The sequence below is a fragment of the Eubalaena glacialis genome, chromosome 15 (assembly GCF_028564815.1).
Source record: "Eubalaena glacialis isolate mEubGla1 chromosome 15, mEubGla1.1.hap2.+ XY, whole genome shotgun sequence".
In the NCBI taxonomy this organism is placed as follows: domain Eukaryota; kingdom Metazoa; phylum Chordata; class Mammalia; order Artiodactyla; family Balaenidae; genus Eubalaena; species Eubalaena glacialis.
Genome location: NC_083730.1, coordinates 61,202,123 through 61,228,738, shown reverse-complemented (window position 1 = coordinate 61,228,738; position 26,616 = coordinate 61,202,123). Strand labels below are relative to the sequence as shown.

The 26,616-nt window shown below is 37.6% G+C and overlaps 1 protein-coding gene across 5 annotated transcripts in view; it reads right to left on the bottom strand.

Annotated features, from left to right (window-relative positions):
• Window positions 1-338: 338 nt before the first annotated feature.
• The window catches only part of ARHGAP28 (Rho GTPase activating protein 28), a 152,598-nt gene continuing 126,320 nt past the window's right edge, over window positions 339-26,616 (bottom strand). For 3 of the 5 annotated variants that reach the window (XM_061169946.1, XM_061169944.1, XM_061169948.1), the window contains 8 exons: window positions 25,586-25,748; window positions 21,049-21,131; window positions 18,316-18,513; window positions 17,876-17,989; window positions 10,898-10,954; window positions 8,358-8,482; window positions 4,043-4,107; window positions 339-1,953 (listed from right to left, as the gene is read on the bottom strand). In XM_061169946.1, the coding sequence (XP_061025929.1) occupies window positions 1,859-1,953; window positions 4,043-4,107; window positions 8,358-8,482; window positions 10,898-10,954; window positions 17,876-17,989; window positions 18,316-18,513; window positions 21,049-21,131; window positions 25,586-25,748 (900 nt within the window). In that variant the 3' untranslated portion in view covers window positions 339-1,858. Of the gene's footprint in view, window positions 1,954-2,247; window positions 2,425-4,042; window positions 4,108-8,357; window positions 8,483-10,897; window positions 10,955-17,875; window positions 17,990-18,315; window positions 18,514-21,048; window positions 21,132-25,585; window positions 25,749-26,616 lie in introns of those variants that run through there. The other 2 variants (XM_061169945.1, XM_061169947.1) reach the window with 2 other exon arrangements.

The window sequence follows — 26,616 nt, the reverse complement described above, 5'->3', positions numbered from 1 at the left end:
GACCTTAGCAACTACATGAAGTAAAATGTTTACTCCTGTTGTTTGAATTGCAAAAATGATAACGGCATTTTCTCAGACCCTCGAAGTTCATTATGTAAACTCACATGCCGTCAATTAGCCATACATTGAAAACTGATGAAATGTAGGAATAAATATAAACCAACAGAACACATGTTTATCTTCTAATGGGTTTTCAGGCAAAGGAAATAAAAAATTCTCAAATAACCAAATAAAATGAATGGATATTTGAGTTTTCTATAAAAATATAACAAAATTCTAATGGCCAGAAATGCAATTATCTACATGTTGAATATAAATTATGTTTTTATAGATATCAAGGCATAATGAGCATGTAAAAGATTTCTTCTATAATATAGGCTTAAATTATTATCACATTTTGTTTTGAGACTTGGTAAGTAGATTAAATGTATTCTGCATTGGTGAGCAACTTTGTCTATTGTTTGATTTGCAAAAGAGAGTCATTTGGGTGTTAAATCTCATTAAAACTGGTGTAAATTCATCAAAATCTCAATCTAATTAGTAGATTCTAATCCAAAGCACACACATGGGATAAATGAGACCTCTGTCCCCATTTCTAACCAACCCTAGAACGACTATACTGCAGTCTCCAAATGAAAGGCAGGGCTGCCGGAACCCCCAGCAAATTTCAGATTTGCTCTCAATTAGAATCATGAATTGTGCTTTCTCACCAACTGCAGCTCTGGAAAATGGCTCCGCGGGATCTTCATAGCGAGGCAGTTTTCAGCTCACCAAACATTCATCTGATTTTAAAGCCTGATGCTAATCCACAGTGCTTGGCCAAGTCTATGACTGATGAACAGAAACAAAACCTGTTTTTACAGCATATAAAATCTGGATATAACAGTATTTTTCAGCACTCTTGAAGAAAGAGAAGTTGGACAAAGGCAGTTCTGCAGTTTAAAACTGGGGCTGCAGAAGTGATTCTCTACAGCTGTGAAATATAAAAAATGATATGTTTGATGAGGAAAGGAAATCTGTGCCTGGCACATGGAAAGCTATTCACTGAGCACCATAATCATGATGAGGAAATAGGGGCCCTGTGACCGCTGACTACACCGAAGGTTATGGAAGCACAAGAACAGCCTTTGTCAACCTAACCTTAACTATGGGGACCTGTGCTCATAAGAGAACAAGCTTTAAAAATATCAGTTTTCAATAGCCCATGATAGGGAAATGTTCATCTGCACCAGAATGCAGACAGCCACAATACAGTACAGCATACATAACAATACAGTGGTTTTTAAATAGAAGGTTCTCCTCCTCCAATTCAGGAGCAAGTCAGAGCATAAACATTGTTTGTGTGACTCTGGAAACTGATTCTCTTTGGAAAGTAGATCTAAATTATTTTTCAGAGCAGAAATTTTTGTTATTTCTGGCATCCTTGTTCAAAAAGGTCTATATATATATAACATAAGTATAAAAAAAAAGTCTTTTCCACCTCTTGTGTTTGGTAGCATTTGCTACATCAAGAAGTGCTTCTTATCCCCAGGTAGAGGACCAAGTTCATTTCTGCTGTGAAGCCAAAGTGTTAGAAATGATTAGAGTTCCATATTCTATATTGGCCTTTCTTCTGGAAGGATCACATCCTCTTTCCTTCACTCTTATCAAAGAACCATCATGAGAAAGCTTCAGCTCAAATGGTCAACCAGCTCCTCTTCCACAATTCGTGCTGACACCAGTGGGAGACACCAGTTGGGCTGAGAAACACCAAGAGGGTTCTAGGAACTAACATGTCAAAAGCAGTCTTGTTTTTTCCCTACCAAATGTAGGACTTCTTGGCATGTAATACACGATAGCTGCCATCTTGGGGGGTATTTCAAACACTTGGTTGGGGTTTAATCACCCATTCTGCCTGGGGATTTACATGATATACATCCAATATATAAGCCTCTGGATCCAAGCAGTGCTGTCCTAAAAGAAAGAAAAATCAGAGTATGTTTTCAAAAGTGCACACTTCCGTGCGTGTGTGTGCATGTGTGCATGTATGTGTGTTTGCAAGGCTCAAATAAGGCCAGTATAGTTCCCTCAGCCAAAAATAAATACATTTTAAAGTTTCCTAGCAAAGCCAGCCTTCCTCCCCTCTTTTCTTTGCTTCTTTCTGACTGTGAAGTACTTCAAATAAATCCCACATGACACTGGGGAGCAAATAGACACACTAACCACAAGCAAGTTGTTCCCTAGACTCACTACATCAATTAGAAAAATATGACAAGAACCTGTTTCAGGTATCAATTCATTTATATGGTAATGAGCACTAATGATCATTTAGATGATAATACATGTCCTCTGATGGTTTTATAGATAGAAACTTGACCAGGACTAGACATTAATATCAAGTTCATTTTAGGGAAGGTCATTTCATTCTTCCTGTGGGCAGGAGATCTGGAATTGATAACAACAAAAAGATCATTCCATGGGGGCAAATACATTTGAAAATTCTTCTGTACAGTGTGTTCGAAATGTATACTAAAGTCTCAAACAAAACTACCAATATTTAATTGCTTGCCTGATTTCATTCATTCATTTCTCAAATATTTCTTGGGTTATTACATGCCAGGCACTATTGTACGGGCTGAGGCTACAGCAATGCATCAGACAGTCAAAAATACTTGCCCTCGGGGTGCTTACATTCTAAAAGTGGTAAAAGGCAACTAGCAAATAAGCAAGTATGACAGAAAGTAAGTCTGATGGTGATAAGAACATGAGAGAACAAGAAATCGGGGAAGGCGCAGAAAGAGGGTCCAATCCCGGAAGGTCTCACTGAGAAGCTGATACAATGGTGAATACCTGACAGAGGTAAGGGAGTGAGGAGGGAACCATCTAATGGAAAGCATCCAGGGCAAAAGTCAGAGCAGATGTGAAGGCCCAGGGCAGGATGTGCTGGGGACTGGATATGAAAGCTGATGTCCAGGGGGGTCTGCCTATGATGTTGAGAGGTGGGAGCGTCCAGGTGCCTTCAGAGCAAGGAGGTGGACTAAGCTCACCACAGTAGGTTAAGTGTAGAGAGAAGTTCCAGCGCTCCGAGGTCGAGAGGATGAGAAGTAACAGGCCAAAGAGACTCAGAAGGAGCAGCCTGTGAAGTGGGGAGAAAGCCAGGAGCTTAGGGGGTCCTTGAAACCAGGTGAAGAGAGTGTTTTCTTAAAGAAAGGAAAGATCAACCCAGGCAGTTGTGAAGACAGAATGAAGCACTGGATTTCACAACAGAAGAGTCCTCCGGCGACCTCGACGAAAGAGCAATTCTGGTGAAGTGTTGAGGGGTAAAGCTGGACTGGAGTGGCTTCAAGAGAGAAGGAGAGGAAGAAACTGGAGTATATACACAAATGATCCAAGGAGTTTTTGCTGTAAGTGGAGAAGAGAAATGGGAGTAGACTTGAAGGGGGTCAAGAGAGAGTTTTGTGGAGATGAGAAAAATTACAAAACTGTTTATGCAGAGAGAAATGGTGTGGTTGGGAGGGAAAAGCTGATGACAGAGGAGAGGATGGCAGATTGACCAAGCCCTCGTCCACAGGAGGGAGGTGCCGCCCTAAAGAGGAGCACGGGTATTTCATCCCAACGGTGAGGCGGGGCGAGAGGAAGGTAAGGACACAGAGGCACGTGGACGGAATTTTCTTTTTATTCCTTTCTGTCCCCCTTCAGGGGAATAGGAGGAATGAATCTGGACTGAGAGTTGAGCAGGGAAGTTCAACACAAAGGATGTCGAGATGCTGAAAGTGCCACAATTTCTCCTTTCATTTGCATGAATCTCCAGACTCTCCAACTTTCAGAGTCACATTTAAAAGACTCAAAAATCTACTCCACATCGACTAAAATATTTACATTTAAATTTTGAAAATATTTTAGGAAAGTCATACTGTTCTTATGTGAGATTTAAAAAATCTGACACAGTGATTTTGATTTTCTATCTAAAGAAATCTGTAAAGTACACTTTTACAATAATAGCATCCTATTTCTTTTAGAGTAATCAGAGAATATAGGAGTAAAAACATTAAAGAATGCTTACCTATATTACCTCCAATTTCATACAACCTTTGGTTCTGAATCTTAACGCCTTCCGATGAACCATGACTGAGAAAAGAAGAAAGCAGTATAATTCTAACCCTCCTCTGTGATTTGGGGTAAACCTGTGGATTAAATAACCATGGCAACAAACAATTCATTCTGCCTTGGGTGAAATACACCGCACAAATCATTATTATGACTGAAGTGATGATAAAATCTTTTTTTCTTGTTTGACACAGACAAGCATCTGAGGCAGAAAGGAAGCTGGACACCGCCAGGCTTCACAGCCACCCCAGCCCTTCCATCCACCACGGTCAGCTCCTCTTAAGAGAGGACACCTTACTGACACATCAAGGCTGGCCAAGGAGCAGCTGGATGTTTAATACTGCCTTGTCATGGGCCACATTACTCTCAGTTCAAAAGCCATCAGGTTTCATTTCTGTATTTGCCAAAAATTGAATGAGATTCTTTCCTCAGCCCACGTCACATTTCTAAGCTTGCCCAGTGCTTTGTAAACTAACGTTGACTTTGTTGCATGTCTCTGCCCTATAATGAAAGCAAGTCAGAGAAAATAATTGCCCAATTTTAATCTTCCACCCCAGACTAGGCTGCCGGAGCAGAAGAGTCTGGAAAGACCATTGCTGAGCTCCTGCCCACTTGAACTGTCAGCTTGGTTACTCAAAAAGATGATCTTCGGCTCTCTGCTGTGAGGGAGAAGGATGTGCACACTCTTTGTTTAATTAAACATTTTATTTGAGATAGTTGTAGATTTGCATGTGGTTATAAGAAAATATACAGACACATCCTTGTGCACTCTTTACCTAGTTTCCCCAGTAGTAAAATCTTCCAATACCCTAGTGTGACGTCACAACCAGAAGTGCCACATGGATTCAGTCAAGGTACAGAACATTTCCTTCCCCACAAGACTCCTCTTGTTCCCCTTTATAGCCACACCCACCTCCCTCTCCCTGTCCTCATCCTCCACCCCTTATCCCTGGATTCTACATTTCTATAAACTTGCCATTTATAGAAACGTTATAGAAATGGAAACACATGGTATGGAACATTTTTGTATTGGCTTTTTTTTTTTCAGTCAGCATAGATCCCTGGAGATTCACCCAGGCTGCTGCATTTTTACTGCCACGTAGCACACTGTGATATGGATGGACCACGGCCTGTTTAGTCATTTACCTGTTGAAGAACATGGGTTTTTTTTTTCCAGTTTTCGAATACTATAAATAAAGCTGCTATAAGAATTTGTGTACAGGTTTCTGTGTAAATATAATCTTCATTTCTTTGGGATAAATGCCCAGGAGTGTGAATGCCAAGTCACACGACAGTTGCATATTCAATTTTATAAGAAACTGTCAAACTGTTCTACAGAATGACTAGACCATTTTACATTCCCACCACCAATGTATGAGTAATTCAGTTTTTTTGTATCTTCACCAGTACTTGGTGTTGTCATTATTATTACTTTTTAGCCATTTTCATAGGTGTCTAATACGTCATTGTGGTTTTGTATTTCCCTAATGGTTAAAAATACTGAACATCTTTCCATGTGCATATCTGTCATCTGTATATCCTCTTCTGTTCATGTCTTTTGCCCATTTTCAAATTGGATTGTTTGTTTCTGCACTGTTGAGTTTTGAGTGTTCTTTATACATTCTAGATACTAGTCCTTCGTTGGATATGTACTTTATAAATATTTTCTCCAAGTCTTTTCATCTTTTAAACAGGGTCTTTCAGTGTATAAGTTTTCAATCTTGATGAAGTCCAATTTACCAATTTTTGTTTTGTATGAGTCATACAATGTCAAGTTTAAGAAATTCTTCACTAGTCCTCTATCACAAAGGTTTTCTCCTATGTTATTTTCTAAAAGTTTTATAGTTTTACTTTAACATTTAAATCTGTGATCCATTTTGGTTAATTTTTTAATAAAATGTCAAGTTTAAACTGAGGTTCTGTTTTTTTTGGCCTATGGACTTCGAACTGCTACAGCACCATTTGTTGAAAAGGCTATCCTTCTTCCATTGAATTGATTTTGTACTTTTGTCAAAAATCAGTTGCTAGAATAGTCAAATTCACACAGACAGAAAGTAGAACAGTGGTTACCAGTGGCTGGGGGGAGAGAGGAATGAGGAGTTACTGTTTAGTGGATACAGAGTCTGAGTACAGGATGATAAACTTTCTGGAGGTGGGTGGTGGGGATGGCTGCACAACAATGTGAATGTACTTAATATCACCAAGCTGTTTACTTAAAATGGTAATTTTGTTATGTGTAGTTTACAATAAAATTTTTTTAAAAATTGGTTGGGCATATTTGTGTGAGTCTATTTCTGGGTTCTCTATTCTGTTCCAATGACCTAAGTGTCCATCCCTCCATCAGTACCACCCTGTCTTGATTACTGTAGATGTAAATATATATATATATATATAGTGTATTGTCTTGTAGCTATATAGTTGGCCTTAATATCTGGTAAAGTGTTTCCTCCTACTTTATTCTTTTTCAAGATGGTTGTAGCTATTCTAGGGCCTGTGTTTTTTCATATAAATTTTTAGAATAAGCTTGCACATGTTTACAAGATATCTTGCTGGGATTCTGATAGGGATTGTATTAAACCTATAGATCAATTTGGGAAAAATCAACATCTTTACTATGCTAAGTCCTCCAATCCATGAAAAGGCTATGTCTCTCCATTTATTTAGGTCTTTGATTTCTTTCATCAGCATTCTGTAATTTTCAGCATACAGTTCCTATAAATGTTTACTTAACATTTATACCTAAGTATTTAGGTACATGGCAATGTTTTTACTTTTGATTTTAAATTTGATTTCTACATGTTCCAATGTCAATGATTTTTATGTGTTGATCTTATATCCTGTGACCTTGTTGAACTCACTTATTAGTTTTAGGAGGTCTTCTTTTTTTAAAAGATTTAAAAAAATTTTATGTAGATAATCATGTCATATGCAGATACCATTAATTTTATTTCTCCCTTTACAATCTGTATGCCTTCTCTTTTTTCTCCTTCCTGTACAGGCTCAATCTTCCACTAGTATGTTGAATAAGACTGGAGTTCTTGATCTTGGAGGGAAAGCATTCCACCTTTCATCATTAGGTATGATGTTAGTTGTAGGTTTTTGGAGATGATCATTATCCAGTTGCAGAAGATCTCCTCTTTTCCTAAATTTGCTGAGTTTTTACCGTGAATTGGTGATGGATTTTGTCAAATGCTTTTTCTGTACTATTTTACATGATCATATGATTTTTCTCCAATTGATATGATGGATAACAGTAATTGATTTTTGAATGTTAAACTAATCTTGCATACCTGAACTAAATCCCACTTGTTCTAGGTATAATTCTTTTAATATACTTTGGATTAGATTTGTTGAGGGCTTTTGTATCTAAGTTCATGACAGATATTAGTCTGTAGTGTTTGTTTTGTATTATTTTAGCCTGGTTTTGGTATCGAGGTAATACCAGTTTCTATGATCACTCTCCTCAACCTCTGGCAATCACTCACCTACCCTGCATTTCTAAAATTTTGTCATTTCAAAAATGTTATATAAATGGAGTCTTGCAATATGTAACCTTTTTTTGCTCAACATGGCTACTCCTTTTCAATATGGTTGGAAAGCTGCTTTTAAAGGATATCCATCAGTGGTACTAGAGACCATCAAACTGTACCTGCTTTATCATGGTTAGATTTAAACTAGTGCTTCTCATCTTTTAAAAAAACCTCAGGGCAAATGTTTATCCCTGAATAAGTATGCCTGGACAAAAATTATCATGATTTATGCTCTTTAAGGTGACTTAAGGCAGATATGCAAAAAATATTTTGTCACCATCACTCTGATCCTAAGGTTTATTGGTAGTAGGTTCTAGGGAAACCAACAGCTATGATGTTCACTCAGCTACATAAACTCTACTTGATATAGTCATGTTAAAGCCCAGTGGAGCCTGGAATAATGATATTCCTAGAAATCTATCAAGATATCTACAAAACTAACTTGCTAATTTTTTCATTCAAATAAAAAGTAAAACCGATTGAGTAAATGAAGACACCGGGACAGAAGATACCTATTTAAGAATCCCAATTGTAGAAATTCCTTGAAAAAAACCTTTTGTTACTGATAATTCTATGGTCTACTTAACTTCTTTCTCTACTTTTGATTCTTCATTTACTGGTGAAGTCCTTAAAGTAACAGGTTCTAAGTTTTCAAAAAGGGCAAATTTTCAAATGCCTGGAGTTTCTCATCAGATAAAAGTTCATCTTCCTGTACAGAGACTCATATTCACTTCTACTCACCTGTTCTCATATTGAAATTTCGCCAATATGTCTTTGGCTTTGGTTTGACTGTTGAGTTGAATGGCCATGGACACCTTGGAAAGAAGGGGCGCGTGGATCCTTATGACTCCCTCCGGCACGTCAGACTGCCAAGGAGGAAACATGCGGTACCTTCTGTTAAACTCAATGATTACACTTAAGAGACATGAAAATCAGTGGCATTCCAAATTAGGGAAACATGTAAACATGACCAGGACTTAACCAGAATGAAACACTGCTTTCTTCCTAACAGGAGATTTACTAATGACTAAACTTAATCTGGGATTTTACTTTTGTTACAGGCTTAGGTCTCACTATAATGCCTTAAAATCATGAGGGAAGAAAACTGGGTTGTGTTCACTGCAGCACTATTTACAATAGCCAGGACATGGAAGCAACCTAAGTGTCCATTGACAGATGAATGGATAAAGAAGATGTGGCACATATATACAATGGAATATTATTCAGCCATAAAAAGAAACAAAATTGAGTTATTTGTAGTGAGGTAGATGGACCTAGGTCTGTCATACAGGGTGAAGTAAGTCAGAAAGAGAAAAACAAATACCATATGCTAACACATATATATGGAATCTAAAAAAAAAAAATGGTTCTGATGAACCTAGGGGCAGGACAGGAATAAAGACGCAGACGTAGAGAATGGACTTGATACGGGGATGGGGATAGGGAAGGGTAAGCTGGGATGAAGTGAGAGAGTAGCACTGACATATACACACTACTAAATGTAAAATAGATAGCTAGTGGGAAGCAGCTGCATACCACAGGGAGATCAGCTCGGTGCTTTGTGACCACCGAGAGGGGTGCGATAGGGAGGGTGGGAGGGGGACGCAAGAGGGAGGGGGTATGGGGATATACGTATGCATACAGCTGATTCATTTTGTTATACAGCAGAAACTAACACACCATTGTAAAGCAATTATACTCCAATAAAGATGTTAAAAAAAAAAAACTGGGTTGTGACAAAAATCTAATGTTTTTATCAGTGCATTTTCTTGAACAATGTCCTAAATAAGCCTACTTGAAGTAGGACTCTGTATTTCAATTTATTTTAAGAAGATCAACCTTCTGAAAAATTTAAGGATCTAATTGAAAAATGTGGCTTTTCAAATATCCTTTTTCTTTAGTCAGTAGCAATGAATGGTCACTCCAAATTGAATTCCAGATGGGCACCAAACTTGATCCCTCAAAGTGTCCTATTAACACTGTGAAGAATGGAGTGTGGACAGCTGTTGGGGAAGAGTGTCCCTGCTTTCAGGTGCTCTGATTGGCTTGGGGACCTCAGAGCTCTCATCTAAATGAAATATTCAAAGAATGGTGCTGTCTAATTAACAATAAAGTCTCTTTTGTTAGAATTGAATGGAAAATTCCTTTTGTTTCAAAATCTTGAATGTTTTAAAAATTAATTCTCTATTTAGAGATAAGCAGAAATAAATTTCTATTTGAGGATCTGGCTACTCTTCAGGTAATTGTTTTAAATCTGTATGTTCTCAAGGGACGATACTGTTGGTGTAGTTTTATGTGAATTGACTCAGTATATCCCCTAGAAGAAATGTGTTATGGATTGAATTGTGTCCTCCCTCCCGCTCCCCACCAAATATGTTGAAGTCCTAAGCCCAGGGCCTCAGAAGATGACCTTTTTTGGAAATAGGGTCATTGCAAATGTAATTAGCTAAGACGAGGTCAAATTGGAGCACGGTGGGCCCTTAATCCAATGTGATTGGTGTCCATATAACAGGAGAAGACACACACACACACACACACACACACACAGGGTGAATGCCATATAAAGATGGAGGCAGAGATTGGAGTGATGCATCATCTGTAGGCTAAGGAAGGCCAAGGACTTCTGGCGTCACCCAAAGCTAAGAATGATGTCAGAAACACATCCTCCTTTCACGACCTTCAGAAGGAACCAACTGAATCAACACCTTGATTTCGGAGTTTTAGCCTCCAGAACGGTGAGAGAGTAAATTTCTATTGTTTCAATCCACCCTGGTATTGTTACTGCAGCACTAGGAAACTACTTTTTAAGGGTCAGTTCTAACGGTACTTTTCTACTATTACCTGCGAGAAGCAGGAGAGCATGCCAGGGAATGGCAGTGAGTGGTTTAGAGCTGGGAGGGGGCAGGGAGCCCCTGGTTCACTGCAGTCAAGAGCACCCTCCCAAAACACTCCTGTGGGCATCTCACGTCCCTCCCCTGCCAGCTCCACAGAAGCCTCTTCAGATAAATTCCACACTCCTGATATCATTGAGCCAGTTATAATGATCACATTTTCCCTCTAACTTTCTAGAGTATTCACTCTTGTGAACAGAATGTCTAACCACAAATTCTGAGTCATCAATTAGTTGAGTCCTTATACATTCCTTCATGTGCTACACTGAAAATGTCAAGTTTGAAGGTGTATCATGAGCAAAATTATACACAGATAAGGTGGATATAGCCAAAGAATACTATGTAAGGGGTTAATAATTAGGGAGGAAAGGAAATGATTTGCTTTCTTACCATTCTTCTTGTAGAGGGTGATTTTTGTAGTACCTTTGAAGTCTTGGGGCTTGTAACCTAAATAAAAAACATTTAGTCTTTAGGATTAACGTTGAGAAAACAAGCATATGCTGCTGTTGGAAGTGTAAACTGGTACAATCTTTATGGATAACATTTTGGCAATATTTATCAAATTATAAAATGCATATGCACTCTGACCCAACAATTCCACATCTATAACTTTATCCTTCAAATAGACTTCATTTGTGAGAAATGACATATGAACATGTTTATTCACTGATGCATAAACTTTAATAGCAAAATATTGGACACAGTCTAGCTGTTCGATGATACGGAAATACTAAGTTTCAGTGTGTTTATGGAATATCATGCAAAAGAAGCAAAGAAGGCTTGTGGACTGATGTGGAATAATCACCATGATTTCATAAGTCATTAAAGAAGATGCAGGACAGTGTTTCAAGTATGTTATCATTCATGTAAAAAAAAAAAGGGGGAAGACCATATATTCATATTTGCTTGTATGTCATAGTGCCTCTCTGGACATATATGTACCTGTGTGTTCCTGTGCACACACATGCTGTCATTGGTGACATTACTTGTCTTCAGGAGGGGAAGTCAGAGATGGTCAACTTTTATTCTATAGTTTTTCCCCTTCCAATATTTTGAATTTTGTAAACTGTCAATGAATTGTCTATTCCAATCAAAGTCAAGAAGTAAAAACATGGTATAGTACAACAGAACTGAAGAAAGACTATTTCTTCATCTTTAAGTGCTTGCTTCCATGGTACTTATAGCCTTTTAACATTTTACTTAGTTCTATTTATAATTAAAACATTAAAGCAACTGACATTCATATAGCATTATACAGTTGACCCAGTGCTTTACACCCACATTATGTGAGTTGATGCTAATGACAACTTTGTGAAATAGATATCATTACTTTTTTCCCCAAATTGAAAATGTTTTTTAAAAATTTTGTTGGAGTATAGTTACTTTACAATGTTGTGCTAGTTTCTACTGTACAGCAAAGTGAATCAGCTATATGTATACCCATATCCCCTTTTTTTTGGATTTCTTCCCCATTTAGGTCACCACAGAGCACTGAGTTCCCTGAGCTATACAGTAGGTTCTCATTAGTTATCTATTTTATACATAGTATCAATAGTGTATATATGTCAATCCCAATCTCCCAATTCATCCCACCCCCCCATCCCCCTTGGTATCCATACGTTTGTTCTCTGCATCTGTGTCTCTATTTCTGCTTTGTAAATAAGATCGTCTATGCCAATTTTTTCATATTCCACATATATGCGTAAATATACGATATTTGTTTTTCTCTTTCTGACTTACTTCACTCTGCATGACAGAAAATTGAGGCTCCGAGAAAGACTTTAATTTGCCCTGGCTCACAAAGCCTGACCTGACCCCAGCTTCAGCTCCACACATATCATACTTAGGCCATTGAAATTTTCCAGAATGAAAATGGCAGAGTAAGGACTCCAAAAGTCTGTACCTCCATAAAAGTAATGAACAAACTGCCAAAAACTGACATTGTCAACTTCTTCAGAACTCTGGAAACTAACCCAAAAGTTGCAACCTGGGGAGTGCTTAAGTAAGAAAAACAGCTGAATCTTGATAAGAAGAGTGAACTTTGTGGCATTTTAACTTACACTTTCCCTTCTCAGCTCCACAGTTCAGTGACAGCCTTAAAAATAACAGCCTAAATTCCTGGTACAGATACTGAAGGGAACAGAATGGACCTCATTCACAAACAATTCTAATTATTTGTTCCCTGGAAGACTGGCTTGCCTTTATCTTGCCTAACTTGGAACTTGACCAGTACTAAAGTGGTGTAATGTTGAAAACATTTATAGGCAAATGTTTTAATCACTGCTGCCTGATGCAGTGGGTAAGAGTTGGGTGAAAAAAAAAACTAAAAATCTTGGGAGGCAAGCCTAGAGAATGAGATGCTTTGGGGAATAAGGTCTTTGAAAAGCTCCAACATATTCCTGAGAATCTAGAAGGCTATGGGCATGCCCAGGGCTGTACACATATTCAGGAAAGACCTGAAAAGAACTTAAGCTCTCACCTCTGGCTGACCTTTAAGCTCTGTCCAAACAGGAACTGAAGGCTCAGGCCAAGTTGTAAACTGCCTGGCTGAATACTGAAGGTGTGTCAAGCACACGAACACACAGAGCTCGTCTGCAAAGACTGGGAGATTTTTTTGGTTTCAAATATTTAAGAAAATCTCTGTGCAAACATCAGCTAACCACTAGGCTAATGGAACAGAGACTTCAGTAGCCACACTAAACAAAGAATATAGACATAACAAAATTAGTTCAGCAGAAAAGTCGTGAACAAATAAATAAGAGCTATAACAAGCAGCAACCATGGGGAGAGGGGAGAATCCAAAGCCGCCACATTTTAACATTCAAAATGTCCATTCTTCAATAAAAATTATGAGACAGGCAAAAAAAAATGGCAAGAAAATATGGCCCGGACCCCCTGGTGGTGCAGTGGTTAAGAATCAGCCCACCAATGCAGGGGACACAGGTTTGAGCCCTGGTCCAGGACGATGCCACATGTTGCAGAGCAACTAAGCCCATGCGCCACAACTACTGAGCCTGCGTGCCACAACTACTGAAGCCTAGAGCCCGTGCTCCGCAACAAGAGAAGCCACCACAATGAGAAGCCCGCACAGTGCAACAAGGAGTAGCCCCCGCTCACCACAACTAGAGAAAGCCCTCGTGCAGCAACGAGGACCCAACGCAGCCAAAAATAAATAAATTAAATAAATAAATTAAAAAAAAAAAAGAAAATATGGCCCATACACAGGAAAAAAAAATTAGTGTCAATAGTTTCAAAAGAAACTCCTTAAGGAAGCCTAGACATTGGACTTACTTGAAGAAGCTATTTTAAATACTTTAAAAGAACTAATGGAAACCGTGTCTAAAGAACTAAAGAAAACCATGAGAATGATATCTCACCAAATAGAGAATATCAAATAAAGAGAATACATCATAAAAAGAAACCAGAAAGAAATTATGGAGCTAAAAAAAGTCCAATTGAAATGAAAAGTCTGCTACAGAGGTTCAACAGCAGATTTAAGAAAGCAGAAGAGGGAATTCCCTGGTGGTCCAGTGGTTAGGACTCCATGCTTTCACTGTTGAGGGCCTGGGTTCAATCCCTGGTCGGGAACTAAGATCCCCCAAGCTGCATGACGTGGTCCAAAAAAAAAACAAAAAGCAGAAGGAAAAAATCAGCAAATCTGAAGATAGGTCATTTGAGGTTATCCAGTCTTGAAACAGGAAGAAAAAAAAAAAAATGAAGAAAAATGAGCAGAACCTAGACGAACTGTGGAACAACACCAGCACACCAACGTACACACAGTTAGAGTTCCAGAAGGAGTGGAGAGAAAGTAACAGAAAGAACGTTTGACGGAACAATGGCTGAAAACTCCCCAAATTTGCCGAAAGACAATGATCTACATATCCAAATAGCTCGACAAACTCCAAATAGGATAAAATCAAAGAGATCCACACCAAGAAACATCATGATCACACTGTCAAAAGACAGACATAAAGAGAGAATCTTGAAAGCATTAAGAGAAAAATCAATTCAAGTACAAGAGCTCCTCAATAATAATAGCTGATCTCCCAGCAGAAACCATGGAAGCCAGAAGACAGTGGGATGACATATTAAAATTGTGAAAGAAAAAAAATACTGACAAGCAAAATTCTACCTGGCAAAACAGTCCTTAAAAAATGAAGACTGGGAGTTTGGGGTTGGTAGATGCAAACTATAACATTTAGACACTCCCTTGATAAGCAAAAGCTGAGAGAGTTCATTGTTAGCAGACTTACCTTAAGAGATATGCTAAAGAGAGTCCTTCAAACTGAAATGGAAGGACACTAGATAGCATTTCTTCACCACATGAAGAAATAAAGAATATCAGTAAAGGAAATTACTTAGGAGAATATAAAAGGCAATATAATGTATTTTTTGTTTATAACTTCACTTTTCCCTTATCTAACGTAAAAGACAAGTGCATGACAACTATAAATTTATGTCAATGGGCACACAATTTATAAAGCCGTAATATGCAGCAATAACAGCATAATGTGGGGGGACAGAAGAATATAGGTAGAAAGTTTTTATATACTTAAGGTATATTAATATGAACTAGATTGTTATAAATTAAGATGTTACTTATAATCCCCAGGGCAACCACTAAAAAGATGATTCAAAAATATATAGTAAAAAACAACAGCAAAGAATTAAAGTGGTACACAAGAAAGTATCTATTTTACACAAATGAAGGCAGTAATGGAGAAACTGAGGATTAAAACATGTAAGACATATAGCCAAAAATGAAATAATTTAAGGGAAAAATAGAAAGTTCTACAATAGTTGGAGACTTCAATACTTCACTTTCAATAATGGATAGAAAAAGTAGGTAAAAGACCAGAAAGAAAATAGAAGACTTAGACAACACTATCAACCAACTAGATCTAACAGACATATATAGGACAATGACAGCAGAATCCATTCTGAAGTACACATAAAACACTGCCCAGGGTAGACAGTATGTTAGACCACAAAACAAGTCTCAGTGAAGTTTAAAATATCAAAATAATACAAAGTATGTTACATAACCACAATGGAATAAAATTAGAAATCAGTAACAAAAGGAAATTTAGAAAATTTACAAATATGGAAATCAAACAACATATACCTAAATAACCAATGGGCCTAAGGGAAATTAGAAAATACCTTGAAATGAACAAAAATGAAACACAACACACCAAAACTTACTGGATGTAGGAGAAGTAGTGCGCAGAGGAAAATTTATAGATGTAAATGCCTACGTTAAAAAGAAAGATCTCAAATTAATAGCCTAACCTTCTGCCTTAAGAAACTAAAAAAGCCAGCTAAACTCAAAACAAGCATAAGGAAGGAAACAATAAAGATCTGAGATTTAATAAGGACTAGAGAATAACAAAAAAATAGAGAAAATAATGAAACAAAAGTTGGCTCTTCAAAAAGACCAATGAAATGGACAAACCCTTGGTTAGATTGACCAAGAAAAGAGAGAGGATTCAAATTATTAATCAAGAGTATAACTGGGGACATTACTACAAACGTTATACAAATAAAAAGGATTATAAGAGAATACTATGAACAATTTGTATTTCAACAAATTAGATAATCTAGATAAAATAGATAACATCCTAGAAACACACAAACTGTCAATACTAACTCAAGAAGAAATAGAAAATCTGAATAGAGCTATAACAAGTAAAGAACTTAAGTCAGTAAACCAAAAAAAAAAAAAATTCCTACAGAGAAAAGTCCAGGACCAGATGGTTTCACTGGTGAATTTTACCACACATTTAAAGAAGAAGTAACACTAATCTTTCTTAAACTCTTCCAAAAAATTTAAGAGGAAGGAGCACTTCCCAACTCATTCTATAAGGCCAGTATTACCGTGATACCAAAGCCAGACAAAGACATAGCAAGAAATGAAAAACTACAGACCAGTATCCCTTATAAAAGTTGATGCAAAAATTCTCAACAAAATACTAGAAAGTCAACATAGAGTTCCATATGACCCAACATATGCCCAAGAGAAATACAAAACAAATGAAAAAAAAGAAGTGAAATACTGATACATGCTACAACATGGATGAACCTTGAAAACATTACACTAAGTGAAAGATGTCAGACACAACAGGCCACATACTACATGCTTCCATTTATATGAAATGTCCAGATAGGTAAATTCATAGAGCTAGAAAGTAGATAAGAATGTGTCAGGGATTGTGGGGAGGGGGTAATGGGGAATGAATGCTTAATTGGTATGGGGTTTCTTTTGGGGGTGGTAAAGATAGTCTGGAATTAGATAGTGGTGATGGTTGCACAACTTTGTGAATATACTAAAAGTATATACTAAAATTTATACATTTTGAAATAGTTAAAATGGTAAATTTTATATTATGTGAATTTTTTCTTAAAACAAAAATTTTTTCCCCAAATTTAATGTGCTGGTTCTAGTTGATCTGAAGTCACTTTGCCTATAATCAATGAGGGAACACAGCCATTCAGCCTGTTTGTGATAAATCAATTAGCAATACTCCTACCTTACTGCCTTGGGATTTACTATTCCTTTCCCTGAATGAACTTTCCCCTCCTTTCTCCCTTCCAAATGCTACTACCCATCCTTGAAGATGCAGCTCAAATGCCACTTCCTCCGTGAAGTCTCCACACTTTCCACGTTGGAGCACATTTCTTTCTCCTCTGCGTGATTCCTGGCACACTGTCTGCACGACACGTCTGACACTGAATGCATATTCATGGCTCTTGTGTACATTTCTCTACCAGATATTTCTCTACTAGATATACGTTCCTTTAAGGACAAAGTGAGTTTCCTGTACCTCTGCATCCTCCTCAAGGCCAAATGCTATGCCTCACGATCATCCTCAAATTAAAGCGATAAAGATAATTCTAAAGCCTGTTTCCATTATCCATCTCCACACAAACAACTGCGCTAAGGCAAAAATTCTTTGAAATGTAATGAATTTACACGAAATGATTTGAGGATTAGATATTCTTTTAGGATCCGATCACTACAGAAATCTCTATCTCTACTTATTAGATATACTGACTACTGGATTGCCCTTAAATCCAGTTCACAGGGACTGAAATGTTGACTTTCAGCATGTAAGAACCATTTTGTCCTTAAGTAATCTTCATGACAGAGATAATTCAAAAACTTCAACTGCAAAGCACATAATTCAACAAAGTGGAAAGACCACAGTACTCTGTCATGAACACAATTTCCACAATGTTTATAGTTACAAGACTGACATTTTATGAGAATATAACAATTTTGGTTCTAAATTACAAGCTACTTTGTGCATCACTGTGAGAAATAAGAGTCCGGGTGGTCATGATATTGTGCATTTATTTAGTTATTACCCCTCGTTCTATGGTCTTCCTCCTTAGCAGTTTTTTGACACTTGGGAGCTGTTTCTTTAACAACATGGTGGCTTCATTCATTCTTCTGACTTGAGCGATTAAGAAAGATGGAACCTGGAGAAGAAACAGAGCTTGACTAGAAGGAAAACACTTGAGTTAAACCTCCCTGGTAGAGTCTGTCTTCTGGCCACTCAGTATCCAGGAACCAGGAACTGTGCTTCTGTCCTCGTAAAGATTAGGAAAATCTATGAGGATTCCTGTTTAAAGGAAAATGTGTTTGGGAGCAGCCTTAAGGAATGATAAAGATGCCACCAGCAACCTGGGATTACTGTCTCCCACCTCTCCCTGTGCCTGAGGGCACTGCTTGCTCACGAGTCTTTACATCTCCTGGGCGCTAGCAGACACGAGAAGAACATCCTAGTCGTCACATTGTCACTCACCTTCCACAACATCTCCTGGTACTTTAGCATCAAGCGGATGATGTGGGCAGCGGTATTTGCTAAGAGTAATTCTTCACAGTCAGAATGTTTGCTTCTACTGAAGAAAAGATTTGGTGCCATTATAGTAGAAATGTTCCATATACTCATTCGGTTTTTTGATTCGTTGGCAATGACTTTATTGAAGAATGTCATGAGGGCCTGATAGGAAACAGCACGGTGTCACTCTAGTCGTTGTAAATTATGAAAAGGCGTCACTGATTACTATCACTCATTTCTATACCCGTTCACTGGGCCTCTGGAAAATTGTCGGAGTTACAGAATGGTTGAGTGTGTCCTGTTTCCCCTCTAACTGCTTAAAAGTGCTAATGAGAAATGTGAAGAGTCTTTTCATTTCTCTGCTTCATAAAAGTAGCTCCATTTTTATGGAATTTGTTATGTTGGGATCTCTATAAATAATAGTTTGCATTTTCTTATTTTCTTTTATCTTAAACAAGCTTGACAAATATTAAAATTAAACAGTAAACAAGGGAGAGAAAACACTACAGCTCAAATAAACATGAAATGCAGTTTTGTCGTGAAGGAAGAAAAGTAATTCACTCTTAATTTAAGGCATTACTGTTAAAAACTATTTTCTGCTTCCTTGGGAAAGGAAAGTCCATTGAAAAAAATGAGTTTTAAAATAAATAAGTTATGAAATAAATGTCATGGGGATATAACATACAGCATGGTGACTATAGTCAATAATACGGTATTGCATATTTGAAAGTTACAAAGAGAGTAAATCTTGAAAGTTCTCTCAAGAAAAAAAATTTTTGCAATGGTGATGGAGGGTAACAAGATTTCCTATGGTGATCATGTTGCAGTGTATACAAATATCAAAACATTATGTTGCTTACTTGAAATTAATATGTTATATGTCAATGATACCACAATAAAAAATTTAAAAATAAAGTGAATAAAAAGAAAAAAAATTAAAGAATAAAAACAACAAAATGAGTATCTCATGCCTCAGTTCAAAAATATCTCAATCGAAAAGCTGAAAACTTTCACTTTTTGGGTGTCATTTTTGTACTGCTTTTCAATTTTGGAATCTTCAGCAGACCAAAGGAAAATGATTACATGCACCTGTGCTCAGCATTGAAAAAAAAAATTGAGAAAGCTTAATAAAAGTTTGGCTGAGCCACCAAAGTATAAATGCCTATCAGAACTTTCTGAAATTCACCAAGAGGGCTGAAATCCTAAAAGGAGATGCTCTTTGGTTTTCCAAGTTTGAATTCTGCTATAGTATGTGTAACGAGAAAATGGACAGCACATACTAGTGATAACAGCTAACATTTATTTGAGGGTTTACTGTGAGCCAGGCATTATTCTTAGTACTTTATATACTTCTACTCATTTTATCATCATTCCAAACCCTGTGAGGTAGGTACTATTATTGTTTTACAGATGAGGAAACTAAGATGGGGAGGGATTAAGTAGCTTTGCCCAGCGTCACTTAATTAAGTGGCAGAGCCAGGATTTGATCCAAGGAAGCCTAATTCTTGAGCCAGACATCTTGATCTCTACAACACACTAGCTTCAATCTTCATTCCAGTCACAATTCAGAATGGAAGAGGGAGGGAGAGAGAGAGCGAGACAGAGAGGATCTTCTATTAGAAATGTACTGAATTCTTTGGTAACTGCTACATTCTCAGTTATATGAAAGGGGAAATGACATTTTGACTCAGATATCTGATACTAGATTCATTTCTTTGGATAAAAAAAAAAAAAGCATTGTTCAGACAAAGCCAAACAAAAAAAAACAAAGCTAGTAAATTTCCAGCTTTTGAAAAATTACCAAATTGTATTAAAACAGACATTCTTATGCCTTTGCCAATCCCCATTCTTGGGTGGAGGATATAATATAATTGACATAGATGGTTTCACTTGGTAGGAGGAAAGGTCCTCACCAAATTGAAATGTCTGACAAGAGGTAGCACGAAGACTCATCTTTGTTTTCAGCATCATGTTTACTGGCCTCAAAATTATAACTCTTTCCAACTCATCCTCACCTCAATTTCATTTTAAAGATTCCAAGCACCTGTGGTACTTATAACAGATTTCCTGTTGTATACAGAATCATTATCAAAACAGCAACAGAAACTTTGATTTTTACAAACATAAAACAGAGAAATGAATTTGAAATAAAAGGAGGGATATTTGGGATGGAGCACTATGGAATACAATTCTATCAAATGTTCTATTTTATGTTCATGGAGAAATCACTTTTCTGAGCTTAATTTTCTTAATCTGGAAAATGGCAAGGTCCTATCAGGTGATCTGTAAAACTCTGGGATTCTATAATTCTTTAAATTGAATTATGGTAAGACATGAACATCCTAGAAATTTCATTTAAAGCAGGGGTTTCATTCACTTCTGACATTATTCCATTTAAGTCTTCCATCTTTGTTTCTTCCTCCTACTCCTAACCCTCGCCCAGTACCTGGCACACTGTAGATGCTCAACGTCTCTTACCAGATTGAATGAACGAAACAAATGTTCAAAGAAGATTCCAGGATTCACATTCTTTCCTGGCTTCCTCAGGAGAACAGTGGTGGGAATGAGGAAAGGCAGCGGGTTTGCTGCAGGCTCAGCTGGTTGGTAAGCTGTCCTCTCAGTTTTCATTTTTCCACCTGAGCCATTTCCTCTGACCAATAAGAGTCAATGACAGACCATGAGGTCGATACAACATACCTGGGCTGTGTCCCTGTTCGCCTCAGGCAGTGCCATGATCATGAGGTGTAAGGCTTGAAACTGTACTTTGATGTGAGGCCCTCCTAACAAGAAAACAGAAATAACCACACATTTTGAACAACGCTGATGCATTCTGACAGCATTTCTTGCTAACATCTGGTGGCATAGGAGGGCCCTGACAGCTTTCAGTGGTAAAGACTCAGGTTTTGTGACCGACAATGTAAGTCTGTTCACTTGGACAGGAGCCTCAGTCTATCAACTCCTTTTTAGCATCCTAGGATGCCACTGTAGGGGCAGGTGGCCAATGAGATCCTCAAAATTATTCTGGATCCGTATAACATTTCTCTTTTCAAAGTACTTTCATAGATCTTGCTTTACTTTTATGCTATAAACAGTTGGCTTGAAGCTCAATTCAAGAGAAAATAAATTTTATTTCCATACGATGAGGCAGCCAAGCATAATCATTAGGAGCAGAGATTCTAGAACCAGATTCAAATTCTGCACGTACTATTTAGTCACTGAGTGACCTTGGGCAGGCTATTTAACCCCTGTTGCTTCTATTTTATCATCTGTAAAATGGGAATCGTCATCATACCTACCTCACTGGGCCATTATGAAGGTTAAATGAGTTAATGTATAGAGGGTTTACATCAGTACCTGTACATAGTTACCTCCATAGGTGTTTGCCCTTGTTATTATGATCAGTAACATTTATTTTAGCTCTTAAATGGACATGAAGGGAAGGTAACCACAGTTGGATCTCTGAAGATCCAGAAGATGGCACCAGAGGGTTGGCATTCTACTACTGTGTGTTCTCAATATTGGCTCTTTTCCCATTTTAGGGAAAGGATTTTAGAAAACCTATCCACAACTGGATAATTCACAGCCAGCTGTGTTGAAAACGTAGGGTATTCCAGAGCATCCAGGCTTTGCCTGGTCTCTCTGTATTCTCCCCAAAATGGTCTCTTGGTAGGGAGGTCCTGCAGGGAAGCATGACGTTCTGTAATCCCCAGGGAGCTCTCAAGTTGAAGGAAAATCTATCCATTTACGACTCAGTGGATAAAGGCAGTCAGCTGCCTATAGAGTTACTTAGCTTTACAGTAGTGGAAACACTCTCGTGACAAACTACTAGGTCACAGGAGGTCGTGTGCATCCGAGTTAGGAGTAAATGATTATTGTGTGTAACCACGTAATGAAGGAACAGTTGGGAGGAGTATTTATAGGCTCATACTGTCTCAGCACAATCCCCATGTGGATTTTTTAAAATTTATGTCAAATTTGTAAACAAAATGACACAGGTCCAGGTTGTTTTTGGAAATGGCTAATGCACACTGATGTGAGTTTGCCTGAATAACAGGCACTAACAGGAGCATATCTCAGTGCAAAGCATTTGGGGGCAGATAAGACATTATTTTAGTGCATCAATTGCAGGCTAAGGGCTGTCTATAATTTTCCAATGCAACCCAAAAAAACCTCTGGGGGGAAACAATAGATGCAGATGCAGGCTCTCTATTTCCATTAATTCCAGATAAATTATGAAGTTCCCTTTAAGATTAAAAATCTAAACTGGCAAATAATCCATTTTCATTTTGCTTAGGAAACCCGGCCCTACACTGTTTTGTGGTTAATAGTTTTGTAGTTAATTCATTTATCGCACCCTAGTTAAGAGTCATTTTTTTCATCCCTGAGGTCATTATTTTCCCAGAAAGTTATTAAAGTTTTCATGAAAGTATCTAAGGTTTGATTGATGAACTATTAGTCTTTTAATTTTATGGGCAATTTTTGGACCAAGTTTGAAAAGAGAAAAGAGAAAGTAATTACACTAGTGGAAAAGACTACATTCTCCGACCTCCGTTTTAGAGTAAATACAGGGGCAGCTTAAACACACAGATGTCCACAGTTCTTCCCTTCAGAAAATCTCATTACAACTAGAGCTTACTCCAGGTGGCAAAAAGACCATTCTCCCCGATGGCAGCAGCCCAGAACTTTGGGCTTCCTGTGGGGTTGGCTGGTTATCAAATCAATCACGACAATATAGTATTTTTCACTTTCAAAGTCATACAAAGAAATGTGGATCGTCCTGTGAAACTTTTCAGGATATTTTCCAGATTCTCTCCCTTCATTGAAGTGTACTGGCTTCAACATCTGAATAATGATAGTAAGAAAAACTAAATATGATTTCCTTCTTAAATATGATTCTCCAAACAGGTCTTACATGGTGATTGACTCCTCCTTGCATAATTCCACAAGATCAAAAAAAGAAAAACTAAAACAAAAAAATCTTCTGTGGCACCATTTGTTTTGATGAATTGTTCGGTATATAAACTGCAGATCAAAGTGAAGTTAAGACTTCTGCAGCCCGTCTTCCAGGACAGCAAACTGTACAGAAGATCCTGTGTTTCTCTGACTTAGAAATAGAGGGAGGGAGTTCTGTTTCTGGTATGGCTGAGTAAGCTCTTACCCAATCAACCCTCCTTAAGACAACTGTACACTTTGGACAAAGTACAAAAAACAACTACCTCAGGCAGTGGAGAATGAACAAAAGCAGGCAGATTTAGGAGAGCATTGGACACTTGGCATTAGGGAATGGCACAGGGAGAGTGTCCAATTTTCTGGCTTTTAGTTTGAGGTCAGGCCACAGACAGCAATGGCATGAGGTGGCTGAAATTCCAAAAGAAAACCCCAATCTTTCTGGCCTGAACAAAGAGAGGACAGGGTTCAGGATGACCACAGCCACTGGGAAGTTATGGGGAATCCCAGAAAGGAAAGGTCAAGAGATAGAAGGCCCTAATTCTGGTGTAAAATCCACCCAAATGTTGGCTCACCCCATAAACCATGCATATGTGGAGTAGCACAGGTAAGTATTAAATAGAAAATTGCCTGCTTAAATACAAACAAAAAACAAAACTAACCAAAAAAACCCCACTCCTTGGAGAAATATTACAGAACACAGAGTTTCCAAAAAAATATTCACAAGGTTCTGGATACAGTTTAAACTTACTTGACATAAACAGTGACCCATTTTCAAGGGAAGAGACAGCCAACAGAGACCAACCCTCAGATGACCCAGATGTTGGAACTAGTTATGAAGCAGCTATCATAACTATGCTCAATGATATGAAGGTAAATATGCTTACAATGAATGAAAAGATAGGGAATGTCAGCAGATAAATAGAAAATAGTTTTAAAGTAGCAACTGGAGATTCTAGAACTGAAAATATACAATATCTGAAATAAAAAAGAATGAAGAGAACTAGTTCTCTCTTTCTTTTATAAAACAAAACTACTACATCATACAAAGAAAAGAGATACTGGTCACAGCATGTCAATTAAAGCTTAGAAAAGGACTGCCTTGTCTTATATTCTTTTCTCTGAAGACACAGCGGATTATTTTATGAATCTGCTTTAGTTAAAATTTTTAAAGATTTAGAACCAACTAATTTTTAGGACAAATTTTGTCATACAATTTAGAATGTGACTATTATTTTCTATGATTGTGATTTTAAGGATTTTATACTTCTGGTCAACCTGCAGAAGGTTGTAAACTGGCAGATACGGGTAATACTTCCTATGCTCATGTAGTGTTTTAAAATTTGAATTTGTGGCTGACATTTTCAAATGAAGAGTTTTGTCATTAAAGCCTGGATTTTGGCTTTCACTCTTGCATGGTAACCATTATCCAGAGCTGAGCAGTGGCCAACCTCTTTATATGGGATATGTCCTCTCAATCTGGCCACAGTCCCTTTCTGTCCATATAGAATCACCATTTACTGAGCATGCTTATACATATTTAGACTTGTGACTCCTGAATTCCTCAGGTTGGTAGTCAAAGCCCACACTATGTAGCCCCATCCTACTTTTCTAAATTTCTCTCGTCACACCTTCTTCAATATTCAACCTTTAGGATGAAATTACTTTCTGACTGCCAAATACAACACACTGTCCAGTTTCTATACTTTTTATCCAAGTACCTCAGTTAAGGCCTCATCTATGTGACTTTTTAAGTTTCAGAAACACTATGTGATACTGTAATTTTCAGAGACAAAACACCTTCTTACTGTATGCTACATCACCAGACCCAGGACCTCGGATTTAAAGAAGGGAGAGATCTTATATTTTTTGAAGGACTATTATACACCAGGCACTATCCTAGATGTCTTCATTCAATACCCACAACAACCCTGACAAGTAATTATTATCTGTAATTTACAGGCGCAGCAGTGAAGCTCAGAAAGGTTGACTGCATAGTTAACAGATGGTTGAGCAGGAATTCAAATCTCAAGAGCCAGGTCTTTCCGTAATCCTCTCTGCCTTTTAATGATTATAAAACCCTCTAAATCATATCAACCAGACTCAAAAATATAAACATGCAAAGAGATGACAGTTTACCATCAAACTCAATATATCATCAAGCAGTACCAGGAAATAGCAAATCTATACATTTATGATCACATATGATTACGCATCTTTCTTCTGCTCTGTGCCACTTTATTGACCTTGTATCTTAGTCCATTCACACTTAACTTCTTCCACCTACTTTCCATTAGAGTGATGAAAGCAGGTATATATTCCACAGGGAAGAGAGAGGTGGGTAGTTCTCTGAAAAATGCTTTCAACATTACTGCAGCTTCTCTGTGGCACATTTTCTCCCATTTAAACTTATCAGCATTAAACTTGGCATCCAGTTCTTCACGGTATTGCTGAAAATCAAGGAAAACAGTGAGTTTTACCACCTAATCCTCCCCCTTTAAAAACTGTCATTACATAAACTATCTTTGTAATTAGATTGAAAAGCCAATATCTACTAAGCTTATCTTTTTTCAACATGATTAAAGAACTGAAATAGCTATTTCTGAATATATTTTTTTAAAGTTTTCTAAAATCCTTTTAGAATAATGTTAATCTTAAAATAATTTGCCATCTACACAAATACAAAAGTTCTTTACTCAGATCATAGTTTCATTTATATGGTTTTGGCAGAATATTGCCTATGCCCGCATCATAAATGCACTGCTAGATTTTGACAAAGCCTCCACTTCCCCCTTTTTTTCAATGATCCCTTCCTTCTGCCACCCCGTCTTCTGTTTCTAGATTAGATCAAGAATGTATGCCTCTTGGCTAGTTCCCATACAGAATGAGAAATATCCCAACAAAGGAACTCTGACCTCACTGCAACATGCACACCAATGATATCTTCCTGGAGCAGTTACAGCAAAGTTTTATGCCAAGACGTACACATGTCTTCCACATGTCTGCATGTTTGCCCAATCTTTCGTAAGGTTGGGAACACTGTGTAAATACTTTTTAAAAAAATCACTAATCGTCCTTAAGTTTTACTTGGGTTATACATTTTACATTATTCATTCATTTGATGACCAGTGCCCCCCATTCTACTGCTCCCTTGAATTACAGTTTACCAGTAATACCAGGCAGCTATAGTCAGTTTCCCAACTGACAATAACTGCTTCAAAAAGGATTCTTAAAAAAAAAAAAAAGGGGGAACTCTGAAAATCCTTAAGGCCTTTGCTTTATTCTCATGAGACGCCTAAGTCTTCCAGCCTTGAACAT